Genomic DNA, 15,228 nt, shown 5'->3' with positions numbered 1-15,228 from the left:
CCTTGAGGGATTCCTTCTTCCAGTTTATAGGTTACTGAGTAGGAATTTTCTACTCTTACTTGAAAAGTTCTGTTTGTTAAGAAGTTCTTAATAAATATGTATAGTTATGTTGCAAATGATATTAATTACGTATAACAAGACTTAAATATTTTTGCTAAATTTAAGCTGCAGTTATAGCTGAATCTAAGAAGAAAAAAAATGTTAACACTGGTAATGACTATAAAATATTGTGGATTAGCAACATGGAGGAAAAAGTGTTTTAATAAAAAAAATACTAGTTATGAAAGAACACATTTTACTATTTTAATGCCGTTAAATACGTACTATATCTCATATTATTATGAGACAACAGAATGAAAATAAAGAGTGGAACCTGTTTTTCACACAAAAAATGCTCCCGACACTATCTACTAACGAAAAAAATAACAATCGAATTCACAACAAGGCGTATTTAAGTCATAATTCAACTTAAAAGCATTTAAGTCATAATTCAACTTAAAAAATAACCTTGTCCATGGAGGACAAGGTTATTTTTTTCATATAACAAAAAATAACCTTGTCCCATACAAATACAGGCAGTCCCTGGTTATTGGCAGACTTGGTTAACAGTGATCTGGTTTTATGGCGCTTGTTCAGTGTCATAAAATCTGTGATTTATGGTGCCATAACAGGCTGAGTTTCGGTTATTGGCGCCATAAGATACCTTATGGCACCATAACATACCTAAAAGAAGTGTCATAATGGTGCTTATGGTGCCAATAACCGGTTATTGGCATCATAAGTGCCATTATGGCACCATAAATTGCTGAGTTTCGGTTAATGGCAGTTTTCGCTTGCCGATAACCGGGGACTGCCTGTATATAACACTACACGTAGTAATATGAGACTACATACAGTATTATTGGATACAGTGAAGTAAAGCATAACTTTTTAAAAGAGCCAAGGAAAAATGCATATTCAGTATGTTTGTATTTTATGAGGGTCTCTCGGTGCTTCAGCAAGTACCAAAATACGTACCAATAACCAGACAACAGCACCATCTATTAACGAAAAAAAAAAGTCTAGTTCACATATTTAAGTCAATGTTCGACTTAAAAACATTTCATATATAGAAAAATAACCTTGTCACATATGAACAGTTTCTATAGATTAATTTATGCTAAATAGAAGCAAGACAATCCCTCTGAAATGAGTTAAATATGCCAAAATAATCTTACCTCAGGCCTCAGCTGATTTTTCCAGACCACAATATGATCGTTTTGCTTGCATATTTTATGGTACAATAGTAATATATGACTACATACAGTATTATTGGATACAGCATAGTAAAGGATAACTTTTTAAAAAGCCAAGGAAAAGATGCACATTTGTTGTTTGTATTTTATGAGGTGGTCTTGGCACAAAGCCTAAGCGACTAACAACCAGACAATGGTGCTATAAACCTTACAGAGGGTAAAACCCAGTTATGAATATATTGAACTAGCACCATAAAACAGAATAGCAGCTAGCCAATAACAATGCTAACTGAGGGCTGCCTGTAAAATCAGTATAAAAACTAATAAATAGACTCATGACAGCAGTAACATTGCAAAAATTAACAGAGCAATAAAAACAACAATACCATCAACATCAACAGTATTTACATTGTCTACAAAAATTTTGTTCAAAGTGTCAATAAAATTGTAACTTTTCCATATGTCATCGAGAAAAGAGCTGGGAGCAACTGATCAACAAGGTGGGGCTGGCACACCTTGTAAATCAAAAGAAATCCACCAGGTTTACCAAAACAACTGAGGGAGGACAGTCAGGATGAATGAGAAATAAAACATTCAGTAAGAAAAGATTAGGTAAACATGAAGGCAATTTCCTGATAATCTACTAAGCAACCTATGCTTCATCATCAGCCTGTCCTACATTTTTTGGCCAGGCAAGACCTAATTCAAGAGCCTATGTTGTAGTCTGTAATTAATTCCCGTGCTACAATCTGGGCTCATAGGAGGGGCACCAGTTTAATGAGGTATCTGGATGATGGGCTGATCAAGACATCCTTATTCACAGAGCTTCAGGAATACCTCAACTATTTCATTCATGCCCAAAACCCGGGTCTGGTTATCCACTTGGCAAATCTAACTTAACCACAACAGAGCAGTCTGCTGGTCTAGGTATGAACCTACACAGCTTTACCTTCATATTTTGCAGAAGCATAGAAAGACCTCTCTTCATTCCAGAAGTCACTAGGGTTCCAGGCCCCACCTACACAATTGTGGCCAAGGCTTCAAGGCCACTTGAGTTGTTAGAGAAGTTAGTGCTACAGAGCCAATTGAGGTTGAGATCTCTCTAGCTAAAGTTGAATCACCGGAGGCCTGCTGTAAGCAAACCAGCGGACTTTGAAGTTAGTCCTTCCAGGAGGGTGGCCTTGTCTGGCTTAGAATGATGACAACAGTAACACAGCTTTGAAGAGGAGTTCCTCCCTTAGTACCACACCCACAAGTACTACCACTGACAGATGCTTCCAGAGAAGGGTAGGGATCCATGCATACTGGGCCTATTAGCTTCATGCTAATGGTTCTCAGAGAGAATGAAGGAGCACATAAACCTTGTGGAAATTAAAGTTCTTCCAGCTCTGTAAGCCTTCCAGTACTAATCATCTGACAAGATAGTGAAGATAATGACAGTGGCTTACCTGAAAAAAAAAATGAGCCACAAAATTCTTGTCAAAGTTCTGCCTCATAGCAGAAATCTTACTATGGGCTGAAGGCAACAGTATCACTCAGGTTCCCTGTTTTGCTGCAGGAAAATACACCCGCATGGCACATTACCGCAGCAAACATGAATAAGAATTACACTTATGCGTGGTCTTCATCTAGATGTGTTCACTACTCTAAGAAGACTCATGCTGTCAATTTACTGTGACTAGTAAACATGGGGACAAAACTTTGACAACTTCAACAAAAACTTGTCTTGGGTCAGAAACTTTACTTCCTCATCTAAGCCAAATGGAGTATGTATAGAGGGATGGGTTATGGGTACTGGACTGAGTTAGAAATCTGAAAGAACAAGGAACAAACAAAAGGTTAAAGATTAGAAACAAAGAGAACAAGGTGATGAGACCAAAATAATATCATCACTACCCAAAAACCATTAAATATTCAAACTGTGATGCCATTGGGAGAGCAATACTTCTCTATTCAGTTCTCTGAACCTTAGTAAAACAAAGTAGTAAATACAAGACTTAAAGGATGATCATCCAGGGAAAGACCTTGAAATTCTAGGGATACATGAGATAGGAGAAGGTATTTCTAGAGGAGATAATGCCATGTTCTGGAGGATGATATGAAGGAATTTCCACCATGATATTCCTCTTCACCAGCTGTGAGATGTGCATGAAAATCAGGACTATATTGGGGAAATCAAAGTAACAAGAAAATTATTCTCGGTGGCTGGAAGAATAATCTCTGCCTTTTGAAAAGTTTTTTGTTGTGAGAAAGGACTCAGTCTGTAATAAGAATTGATATTGCATCCAATAATACAGCTAATATATGGGTCAGGAAAAACCGTAGCACCCTAGAGTATAAATCTAACACAAAAGATCACTATAAAATGGAGGAGTCATTAAGGGATGGAAGTATCATTATGGAACAGAAAAACCTATGTTCTGAATAGCTCCCTCTTTATGACAGGTTCATTCATCTCCTACAGTTTCTTGAGAGGCATGGGTAGAACAACATTATCAAAATCCTTAAAATCTTCACAATAAGCTTTTGTGACATACAAAATTAATATAAACTTCTAGACAAGAAAAAAGAAAATGGACAATAAAAAATCCAAACGTTTTACTAACCTGTGTTATCTCAAGAAGACCTTGGCGATTGTCTGTTGACCTTGCATATGGCAATACACCATCCAATTTACTCCATGTAACAGGTACGCGCCTCTGCAAATATTTCTCCATATGTAATTAAAATAAAACATTTAGGAATACTTAACTAAGTAAAATTCTCAACAAAATACAATAAAGACCAAGAAATGTACCCAATAATCAATAAGTTATTTGCATTTTAAAAATACCTGATCAGTTATAGTGCGTGCTGAGCAGTGGAACTGAACAGTTGATCCAACAGCAGAGATTACGATTGAAGGCTCAGAGATAGTAACACTTATTGTTGCACTAGATGGATCTCCCCCAGGTGGAGGGCCTAAAAATAAAAACAATTAAAATACAATGTATTCTCATATAACAGTAAAAATTAGATCAATCTAATCATCAGATACTACAAAATATGATCTCCTTATTTTCTTTGTCTGAAAGGATACAAAATTATATTTTTTCAGTAATAACAGTACAAATTGTAGTTATTCAACTATTTACAATTTTCTGAACAAAGTGGGCAATTTTGTACAACACACACAAACATCCTAAACTTTTCAACTCCATCAACATGCAGGTACACATGACAAGACATAACTCTGATAACCTTTCTTAACTTTAACAAACTCTTAGTGTGTGGAAAACAGCTTATAAGATTTAGACCATCAGTGTTACCTAAAATCATATCTTTATACAAAAAAACAGTCAACCATAATTAGCCTCAAATCATGATTGGCCTTATCCCATGTAAACCAGGCCCAACTATGACAACTGTGAGAGTTAGAGGAAAAAGATTCACTGAATATACACAGCTTGCTCCAACATTCTGCTGCAATATTTCTCACTCTTTTGTAAATCTGATTGCATGAGATGTGTGCAGTGCAGCCATGTCCACTTGAGATCTGTCTCAGTGTATTTCACAAGTTTTCCCATATCATACCTTTCAGCTTCTGTATGATTTTCTCATTGCACAGTCAGTCTGTCCCTGTGATTACACACTATTTCTCTTTTGGTATTAATAAGTTTTTTAATTCATTTTGCATCATAACTTAGCTTCCTTTCAGAGTAACAAGAGGCCCTACTTAGCCAATACGCATTTGAGATTTGATTTTCAATTATTCCCTATTTGGTGATGTATCCAGCATTTCAGTTTCTGTTTACTTTTTGCTTAATATCCTTTGCAATTTATGATACTAACCTATAAGCATCACAGGTGGGAGCAAAATTTGTGACAGCTATCTGCACATGAGTTTTACATATTGGAGTGGGATACACAGAAACAAGAGGACTCACAAGCACATCAGGCCTTATAAGCCATTTGAGGGTGCAGGATCAGATATGTAGGAAGGAGTAATCAAAGACATGGGGCTATTCACAGTAATGCCACAGTGACTGTTAGCTGCCAGCTGAAGGTAACAAAAGCAAATAAATCACAGAATACTATGTATCATTCACTGAAAAAGAGGTGTTATGAAAATACACTAAATAATATTTATGAAAGCACAATACAGTAGTATAAAATACAATGGAAAATGCTTTGTAGTCTTAGAACAAGCACCAGTACAGTTTGGCAAAAGCAAGATGAGCTTAAGAATAGTACATATGGATTTGCATTTTCTGTTCATTGACACCTTTACATAGCCATTTTTCAGACTACATACTGCACATGAACTGATGCTTTCCATTGTGCATTGTTACATATCTAGCTGCTTGTGCTAACCTTCAGTGAAGAACGTTATCTTTATTAATTTTCCTGAATCATAATATCTTTCCTTTATGAATTAACTACCATTTTTGTTTTTATTCTGTTGATGGTATGTATGTAAGTATCCATGACTTTTCTTTAGAGAAGGTGACTGCACTATGCACTCATATATTTATTGATATTTTCATGTTTTAATTTTCTGAGGTTTGTGAATGAATGCATTTTCTGATACTATTGATTTTTCCTTGTGCATACTAATCTTGAGGAAAGAATTTGTTCTATTCAAGGTAATGATAATCCTGCACTTTGTTTCCTTTTCATTCTTATTACTATATAAGTGTTATCACTTCTTAAGACTATTATGTACGGTAAATAAATTAAATATTCTTTTATTGTTATCGTTGTTCTTCCTCCCTCTTGTATTAGCCCTCAGGGAAAAATATTATCCTTATTGAAATAAATTTATATGGATTTTAAGAGAAAGTTCTTTTTCATACATACTTCAGGTTCAAATCAGGTCTCGGAGATCTTTATGCCTCTAATGCAGGGGGTGCCAGGTTATTTTCACTGCCTACTTGCTTAAAAATTTCTATTGTTCCCATATCATGTGGTGATTGCCTATACAATTACCCTCCATCTTCACTTCCCACTTCTCTACTCTTCTTTCTCCTAGGTCATAGCTCCTAGTTGGATTGGAATTTTATGTTGGCATGTCTACTACCATAGCCACTTTGCTTTACCAAAGATTTCCTTGAGTACCTCCTTAGTCTTCTGTTGTCATACAGCTGAGCTCTTCAATCATGTACCCTGTTGCATCTTATGCCACCTCCAAGGGGAGTGCCTTCTTGAGTCCTGCTTGGGTCTGGTCATTCATCTGGTACTTTCCATCTAACCATGGTGATAAGTTGCACTAATGCCCAATTGTTGCAGTTTTTCCAAATCTTGGGTGATTCCTTTTTTAACTGCTCAACATCTTTAATGTTAGGAAATTCTCCCAAAATTTGCCAACATCTTTTAATGGCCATTCATCCACCATCTTCAAGGTGCTTCCATCATTACCCTTCAGGGTGACTATGTAATTATTTACATGAGTGAGTTGGTGTTTCTCTAGCTGGCTCAGTTTCAGGTATTTTTCTTACACACTTGTCTGTCAGTTTTCCTCCATGTATGCATGCTTGAATACATATAGTACTGTATTTATCAAAAAAATATTCCATCCTTCTATTCAATATTAGTATGAATCATAACTGGTAAAGATGATTTATAAATTTCTGTGAAAAACTTATTACTTAAGATCATGGCTTCAACAGTTTTCTAGTGAACCCATCCATCATTCAAAGAGCTTTTCCGGATGCAGAATTTTCTCCTAAGAGTTTGGTTTCTCTCTTACCAAGAAGGCTACACTATGTAGACCCCACCTTCCTGGTCTATAAATGGCAACACATCCTGATTGGAATGGACGGAGTAAGGGAGCTTGGGTGCATAACTCTCTTCTGCCAATGGTTTTCCTCTAGTCACAGTTGTGACATGAATTCATCATGACTTTCCTCACCCTCAGAGTATCGTAATTCTCTATCTACATGCCTGCAGTTACAATGATGTTGGAAGGCACACCATTCTTGATTTTCCTCCTGGGGAACTCCACTCTCTGAGGGAACCAAGTTGATTTTCAAGTCTGCAGTAGATGTTCACCATATTTCACTGCCACTGCTCTTCCCTTTTGTCTTTGTGCTTTTGAGGGCCTCCTATATCCACCTCCTCGGATCTGTCATATGGTCTCTTGTTCTCTGCTGCTTGCTCAGCAATTTAGGCTGCTATTGACACTGTCTAGTCCAGGAATGGCCTATGTATCTTCATGCACTTTCCTGTTCAGGTGGTGAAGACTGACTCGGAGTTTTTAGATGTTTTTGGGGCTCAGTACTAGTTTTTGGCCATAGTAGCAATAGTTTCACTCTCCTGTGCTTGCCATTCAGTATTCCATAATATCATTTTGCTCTAAGGTGACTTTTGGAGCATTATCTTCCATTATTTTTATGACTTTCTGTGATCACTACAGCTCAGTTCTTGATTAGGGTAGGGTGGCGCTGAGTCATAAAGCAAATGTTGCTTGGATAGCAGGTCCTCCCTTTGCCTTTTATCTGCCCTTGCCAGGATTCATGGATGGAATGATATGGTATATGGTTCTTGTCTGTCTGGGTGGTTTTTGGTTCCCATAATACATACCAACATCTTTTTTACAGGATTTCAGTCCTGTCCCTTCTTCAGATTTCCTGTGTAGGAGTAGCCTCCAACTGCCATGTTGCTTTTCATGCTCGTCATTTGACCCTTGCAGTCCCAAAGCTTCTAACTATTGGTGTTCGGAGGATTTCAGCTGGCTAAAGAGTTTGTAAATGAGTAAAATCTAGCCACTAGTAATTTGTGTCTTTCCAGCCTTCTTGCATTCATCCTTCCTTTCTCTGAAGTTGCTGAAATCAGGCTCTCTTAACTTACGCTTGGTTGCAGATAGTTATAGGTTTATCAAGAGGTCTTTCCCAGTTGAGGAGCAACACCACTGGGGTTCAAGTACCCTCCTTTTCTCTGCTGTGCAACCTTACCAAGCAGTATGCCTTCCTTGAACTACTTGTCTTTCCACTTAATGTGCTTAAGACGGAGTCACCTGGTTTTCCAAATCTGTCATTGATTCCACTGTCCTATGTCTGTGGGAACTGGATCTATTGCTTCTGGGTCTTCTATCCGCTTGCGAGGCTTTTTCACTTTGACCCGCCCCTTAAACTGTGAATCAGGCTAATTACATTTATTAATGTTTTGTGTAACAAATTATGTCTTTGAAAGAAAATTAGTTTTTGTACAACCCATTACTTACAATCTTTTGTGTCCTCCTCCCTTCCCCGCAATCTTCCAGATAGAGATTGGCACAGAAAAAGAGATGTAAGCCAACAAGATGCTGCAAGCTGAGTATGCATAATGGAACTTTTTTCATTAAGATGATGTAGCTTGGTTTGTTTTACATGAAATAAGTCTAATTCTGGTTAATAGGTTTGTATAAAAACTTTTGTTATAATAACATAGTACTACTAGTAACCTACTTTCTCCTTCCAATTACAAGGTAACCATAGACTCTGAATCCTAATTCTAATAATGCGTGTTATGACAGACTTTAGACAAATTTTTTTTTCTTCATAACAAAATACACTGTGCAATTATCATGTTTTTCTTCTGTAGCAACACATCTGGTCAATGCTATGAAAAAGGAATTCAATCAAAATTAGATACAAAGGGAAAGAGACACAACAGATATCAAATTCCTCATAGCAGAAAATGGATGAATTCTTGGAGTCCCTATAAAACAAGACAAGGACAACAATTTTTCAAAATAGCATTTTCACCAACACTGCAATATCATTTACCCAAAACATGTATCTATATATGAATAGGAGAGAGTAACAGTAAACAAGTTACAACAGACAATGTTTCTGTCAAAAATCCTTGCATTTTGTACACACAGACACAAGGAGAACTTTAACTTGGCTATAATTAACCTTATGATAATAAATAAAGATAAAATAAAAATACAAAAGCCCCATAAGCAGCACAGAAAATACGAGAGAAATTATTAAGAATTGTTAAACAAAATTTAAAATACCCAAAAATTTCAGGCAATGGTCCTTAAATTAAAATGAACCACTAATAACATTTTCAAAACAGAATTTTACAAACAATGCTTAAGCTATTATACAGCAACTGAAGAAGTTATCATTTATACATTTAACTGGTGACATATAAAGAATTACAATAATTTAAAGTTACCATAAATACAAATAACAGAATGCAGTTGACTTGAATTCATGCACTTTCCTTTAAACAAAAGTGTATTCATGTTGTATTAAAAAATATTTCTTAACACCTAATTACTTCTATAATCAGCTGAGGTCTAATCATTATTACTAAAGTAATGAACCTACATTTGAAGCCAATATCTTACTATGTGGTACATATAAGGTATCATTCTTATTCTAGCAACAAGACTTGTACTGAATATCCCCATGCAAGGATTATTTTTCTAAAATGACAAATTTTTTATTTAATATGTATTTTTCATAACTAACAAACCTGAGGTCTTAATATTAGGATAAATCTTCTGTCACCAGCTGTTAAAATGGTAAATTAATAAAAAAAATTGTGTACTCAAGAACTATTGATAAAAAAACATGAATTTGTGGATATTTCTCATAGAAAAATACTGCAAATACACGAATTTCCCACAAATAATGGGTAGATATGGTCCACAGAGAAATCTGTGACTGTGTGAGTCGGCAATGCTGAGAAGGCGAATACTACTGGGGGTCAGGTCCACTGTACATAGTTTTCAAATATTAATACTACTGATTAATACTGTATTAGGTTTAATAAGATTAAATTATATTAATAATAATAATTCTCTCTCTTACTGAGATGTATGTTTTTTGCATGATGAACAAATTATGTATTCACTAATTTTCAAAGATCAATATTAATGTAAACAGCAATAATATCAATTTATTTTAAAAAAATAATTTAGTGAATTATTAAGACTTTAGTTTATAAATTAATAGTGAATTATTAAGACTTTAGTTTATAAATTAATACTATGTAAAAATAAAGTAACGTGTGATCTTTTTGCTGAGACTTGGAGAGATGGGGGAGGGTGAGCCTCTCACAAATGTCAAGAAACCTGACAGCAAGGGTGGGATGGACTAAATGTTGCCAACTTAGTGGGTCAAAGTGTTGGCAACTTGGTAGTCAAAGGATATACTGAAAAATCTTTATGGGTACTAATGTTTAAGATAGCTTTGAAATGATAATAATAATATACAATTTGAAAGATAATACAGTAATAATATAATAATTTAAGGTGTGCATTTGGTATTTGAACTATCAAGATAGGGCAGTTATCAGCATTGTTAGAGGGGGTTCTAAGTATTCACGGATTTTAACTATTCACAGGGGGGGTCTGGTAAACATTCCCTGCGAATACGAGGGTCCACTGTACTGTATTTTGTTGTGTTTATACAATAATATTACAGAACAGTACTGTAATCAGTGCAGTAATTTTTTTTTTCATAAATGTATTCATTCATGAAATAGATACATATGGTTTTGTGCAGCAGCCATATCAGAAAACTAAAGATGAATTGTTAGCTAATATACTTTTCTTTGCAGATCTGCTGAAGAGGGAAAATGAAAATAGGAAAGAATTTATAAAAGATGTATGGCATAATATTGGGATAAAACTTAAAACAAACACAAACAAAGGAGGAATAAAATGAGCAAGGGAGCCATTTCAAAGGCTGCTGCTGCTACTACTACTACTACTACTACTACTACTACTACTACTACTAGCATGCAATGCTTGTTTGTGCTTTGTTTTAAGGACTGTTTTGGCAAAAACAAAAAAATTGCTTCCTTTTCTTCATGGACAATAATTAAAATACATCCTTTTTTGAAGGATGTATTTTAATTATTGTGTCATTTAATGGGTTTGGGCCTAAATGAAAAAGAAAGTGATACATCCAGGAGTGTAACTTACTGTACAGCATGTTACATGCGAGTGAAAAAGGGGGTTTGCCTTTTTTTTTTTTTAGATTATATTTATACAGCATATTCTTTTACAAATATTTAAATAACTGGGCTAATTGCCTTATTTATCAATTTTTCAGTTTAAAGCAATGGCTGTTGTTATAAGCATACTGAGTGTTTACAATTACGAGTTATTGATAGCATAGGGGAACTAAGGGTATGGAGTTTCCTTTAACAATTATAGTTTTTTTTACTAGCCCTAAATTAGATTTTGCCTTTATCTAACAGGTCCTTGGCTTTATTAATCCAGATAGTTGATAGATTAATTGTATAATAGAGTAGTCTTTAATGTTAAAAACTATCTTTTCAACCAGATTAGTTGACTTAACAATATCTTCTAATCATTCAGTATTTACTGTATATGTATTACTTTTCTGTAATTTCTAAAACAATGCTTAACTGACTGTCTGACCTCCATGTTTAATACTGACTGATGCACTGTACAATAAGAATTTTTGAAAATGACAAAATTAATTCCTGACTAAACTGTCTATAATATACAAACCACAGTAAACTTTCTGATACTATCCACCCAACATTATTTAAATAAATAAATAAGAGAAATGAAGCCTTCCTTAAAGAAATGCTACAGTTAATAATAAAGTACATTTTTAAAGCTTAAAGACCTTTTAAACATCACATTATTTACAAAACTTTAAACATATGACATATTTCTTAAGCTATATTACATGCTCACAAAACATACAACAAAAGATGAAGTTGACTAGGACAATAGTCCCCTTATCCCCTTTCACTATTATGACTCACGTTCTCTGCGGGCTCGACTGACATACAAAATCTGAGACACCATTTGGGCCACTTCCATATTAGAGGCATCGTAAACTCTGCAAGTGACTGTCTTATGTCCCCTCAGGATACGTAGAGTTACATAATGTTTAGCTCCACTGGTATACCTCTCTGTATTGTACGGACTATTTGTTGCCATAAGGGCAAATGGAGTTTCCCCTTTAGCCAAAGCAGGCTCAAGAGTAAAAACAACTCGAAGTGGTTCAGATGAGTGGTAGGAGCATGTGAAGTTTGCATAACGTTCTCTGAAGTTATTATTGAAGAGCACCTTCATGGGCCTAAGCTCGAGCATCAGACCTAAAGACATGCAACAATCATACTTTTTATCTTGCACAAAAACACATGAATAAGAGAGTAATACATACCGTATACTATCTGATATTTTTAGTTTGTTAGGTCTTTCTCTTAAGTACGGTATATCAATAAGTAATGCAATCCTAATAAAACAATGTGTATGGTTAAGCTGTTACTATTGAACTCTCATATGCAAGTGAAAATCAATATACATAATCAAATTGAAATAAAATTTAAAATCAACTGGGCTAGGATAATACAAAAAATTTTCACAGCACTTTAGTATTTTGTAGAAAAGATATAAAGCTTAAATCTGGCTTCAAAACAATATATCAAAGCATGCAATTTGTTTATCCTTTTAACAATGCCTAAGAGTTAGAAAAATCTTACTTGGAAGATGTTATACAGAGCATTCTTACAAAAGTAAAATAACTGAATTCATAAATACAGGAGATATCTTTTGTATGAAATCAGAACCAATATATACAGTACCAGCATAAGTATAATGGAAAAAGTACCTCAGTGTTCAGAATGAATAATGCAAGAGAGTACTTGATACCCATGAAAAAATAAGATGTTTACATTTAAAAAAAAAATCATTACAGGTGCTTTCAGTTAAAATAATTATTGTAATTAATAACTTATGAATAAAATTAACATCAGTTAAATAAATATCCTAACTTATGACTTAAAAATTAAATTAACAGCAAATTTCAATATACGTACTTGACTATTTAAAACAATATAGGGTACTTAGACAATTGATAATGAGATGAACTTTAAATGAAAGTAAACATTGTGTTCACCATGGATTTTTGTATAAAATTTTGAAAAGGGCATTTAAACAGTAATATTATTCTAAACATCCAGAATAACTAAAACTACGTATATGATCATCCAAAGAAATAATCCTGAAATCAATGATACAAGGTAAATGCTATTAATTTTTCCTTTGAAGTCAATTGCATACAACCATTCAGAAGCAGTTCCTCAATACCAGTAAATTTATGTTCCTAAAACACTTGAACAAAACAGTATTCTTAAAAATACATAATCAGGACCCCTGCCGGAGAAAATGCAATTCAGCTTTACACGGATCACATACGGATTAATTGATTCTAAAATAAATTATCTACTGAAATTACATAAATAATCCTACTCATGCAAGGAAGACAATGCAAAAGTAGCCATTATTTCTATACAAAACAAAATCTAATCAAATGTATCCAAAAATTTCTTCATTTTCTCATTGCTGATACTACATAACATTATGCATATGAGTGCACTGGTAAGGCAATGGGTTGTCATAGTGTAAATATGTGATAGTTTTCAACTTAGTCATTTGACTAACTGTATGATACTTCTGATAGTTCCACTGACCACAAATTTAAAATTCTCTGCTCTTTTAAGGCAGCTTAAAATGATCAGCTATCTATCATACAGATATACAGTACAGTATGTCTTATTTAGAGATTACATCACCTTAAAAATGTTCTAGCAAATAGAAATGCTGAGAATTCAAATGAAATTTCTTACAGTACTGTGTCTACAATTATCAATTTGTTTATTGATACTTATATAACAAATGAATATGTGTTACAATCACTGCTATAATGATTTCATTACACATGGGGGCTAGATCAAGATAAGTAGCAATTTAGTCATACAGTGAGTGTATGACCAAAGTTTTAAAATCACAATATTTTTATGGGAATCAAACAAATGAATTGATCTGCTAATCAATAAATATCAAATTCATAACCCATCAGTACGTAATGCCAAAATCTTTTACGGACGTCCATGCCATGATCGACTGGTCTATTTACAACAAATAGTTTCATCTGCTTCATCTGTATTTCCATTTCCATAAATGCAGACACATCCATTTATATGGATCCAACAAAGGTCAATATTAATACCTAGTTCAGATAATTCATGGACATGGGTGTCAATATGTAATTTATTGTTAAAAAGATTTTAAGACAATTTTAAGTTCTTTGGCACTTAAGAGAATTATTAGAATCACAAATGTTTGTGATCAATTGCATTTAACAATCATAATAAAATCATATAATGCTACAGAAAGTACAGATGTAAAGTATAAAGTAAAGAGAGCTGAACTCCCGCAACAAATACCATATCAAGAGAATGTTTGGAAATTATAGTATAGTACAGTACAAAGTGTGAATTTCATTTATTGTATGTTTTATTACATGCTGTTTATTATAACCTAATGTATATAAATAGGTACATGGCTGGATAAAGTAATTAATTACTCAATTGAGGCTATTTACACTAATGAACAATTAACCCCCAAAGACCGGGTATTGTATATAAATGATCACATATAGCCCCAAAGGAAGTGGACGGGTATCATATAATATATACAATCAAGATTTGGTGCCATACAGTTTGAACGATTTTGCAGGAAAAATATTCCTAGTTTCATATACGTATCACTATTGACAACTCTTCTAATCGCCCTATAAGAGTGAGTGAGCAGAGCTGCCTTCAGTCTTGCTCCAGGTAGGAAGGGGGAATGTACCTAATCAGAATTTGCCATCCAAGGATGCGTCATAAATATTTAACAATAAATATGCTAAGAATTTGTTCCCGGTTTTATTTCTTATCTTTTACGATATTGTTTGAACTGTAATTTGAACCTGACAAAACGAAATAAAAAAAATATATTAGAAATAATGCTTATAACTTTGTAAAATATGTGCATTTTTTACTACTGTCATAGGGAAACGAGGACTGCAAGGGGTGAGAAATATTCACTTACAACCCCTTGTGGAAGGTACATAAATTTTTTAAGAATTTTTTTTCTTATGCCAAGTGAATATACATATTTTTCTCTTTCCATTGATGCATTTTTTCTAGTTTTTCTTTTAAACTGGCCATCCTTCAATTTAACCCGGCCAGGGGTGTATGCATT

At 34.1% G+C, this 15,228-nt stretch overlaps 1 protein-coding gene across 1 annotated transcript in view; it reads right to left on the bottom strand.

Annotated features, from left to right (window-relative positions):
- The window catches only part of LOC135219776 (basement membrane-specific heparan sulfate proteoglycan core protein-like), a gene marked incomplete in the record, with an annotated part of 1,285,796 nt that overhangs the window by 254,891 nt on the left and 1,015,677 nt on the right, over positions 1–15,228 (bottom strand). Inside the window, 3 exon segments of the mRNA XM_064256828.1 lie at positions 3,842–3,934; positions 4,069–4,196; positions 11,958–12,293. Coding sequence (XP_064112898.1) covers positions 3,842–3,934; positions 4,069–4,196; positions 11,958–12,293 — 557 coding nt within the window.

Source organism: Macrobrachium nipponense, chromosome 1 (assembly GCF_015104395.2).
Source record: "Macrobrachium nipponense isolate FS-2020 chromosome 1, ASM1510439v2, whole genome shotgun sequence".
In the NCBI taxonomy this organism is placed as follows: domain Eukaryota; kingdom Metazoa; phylum Arthropoda; class Malacostraca; order Decapoda; family Palaemonidae; genus Macrobrachium; species Macrobrachium nipponense.
The sequence above is the reverse complement of the archived record's forward strand: the minus strand, read 5'-3'. Positions and strand labels throughout refer to the sequence as shown.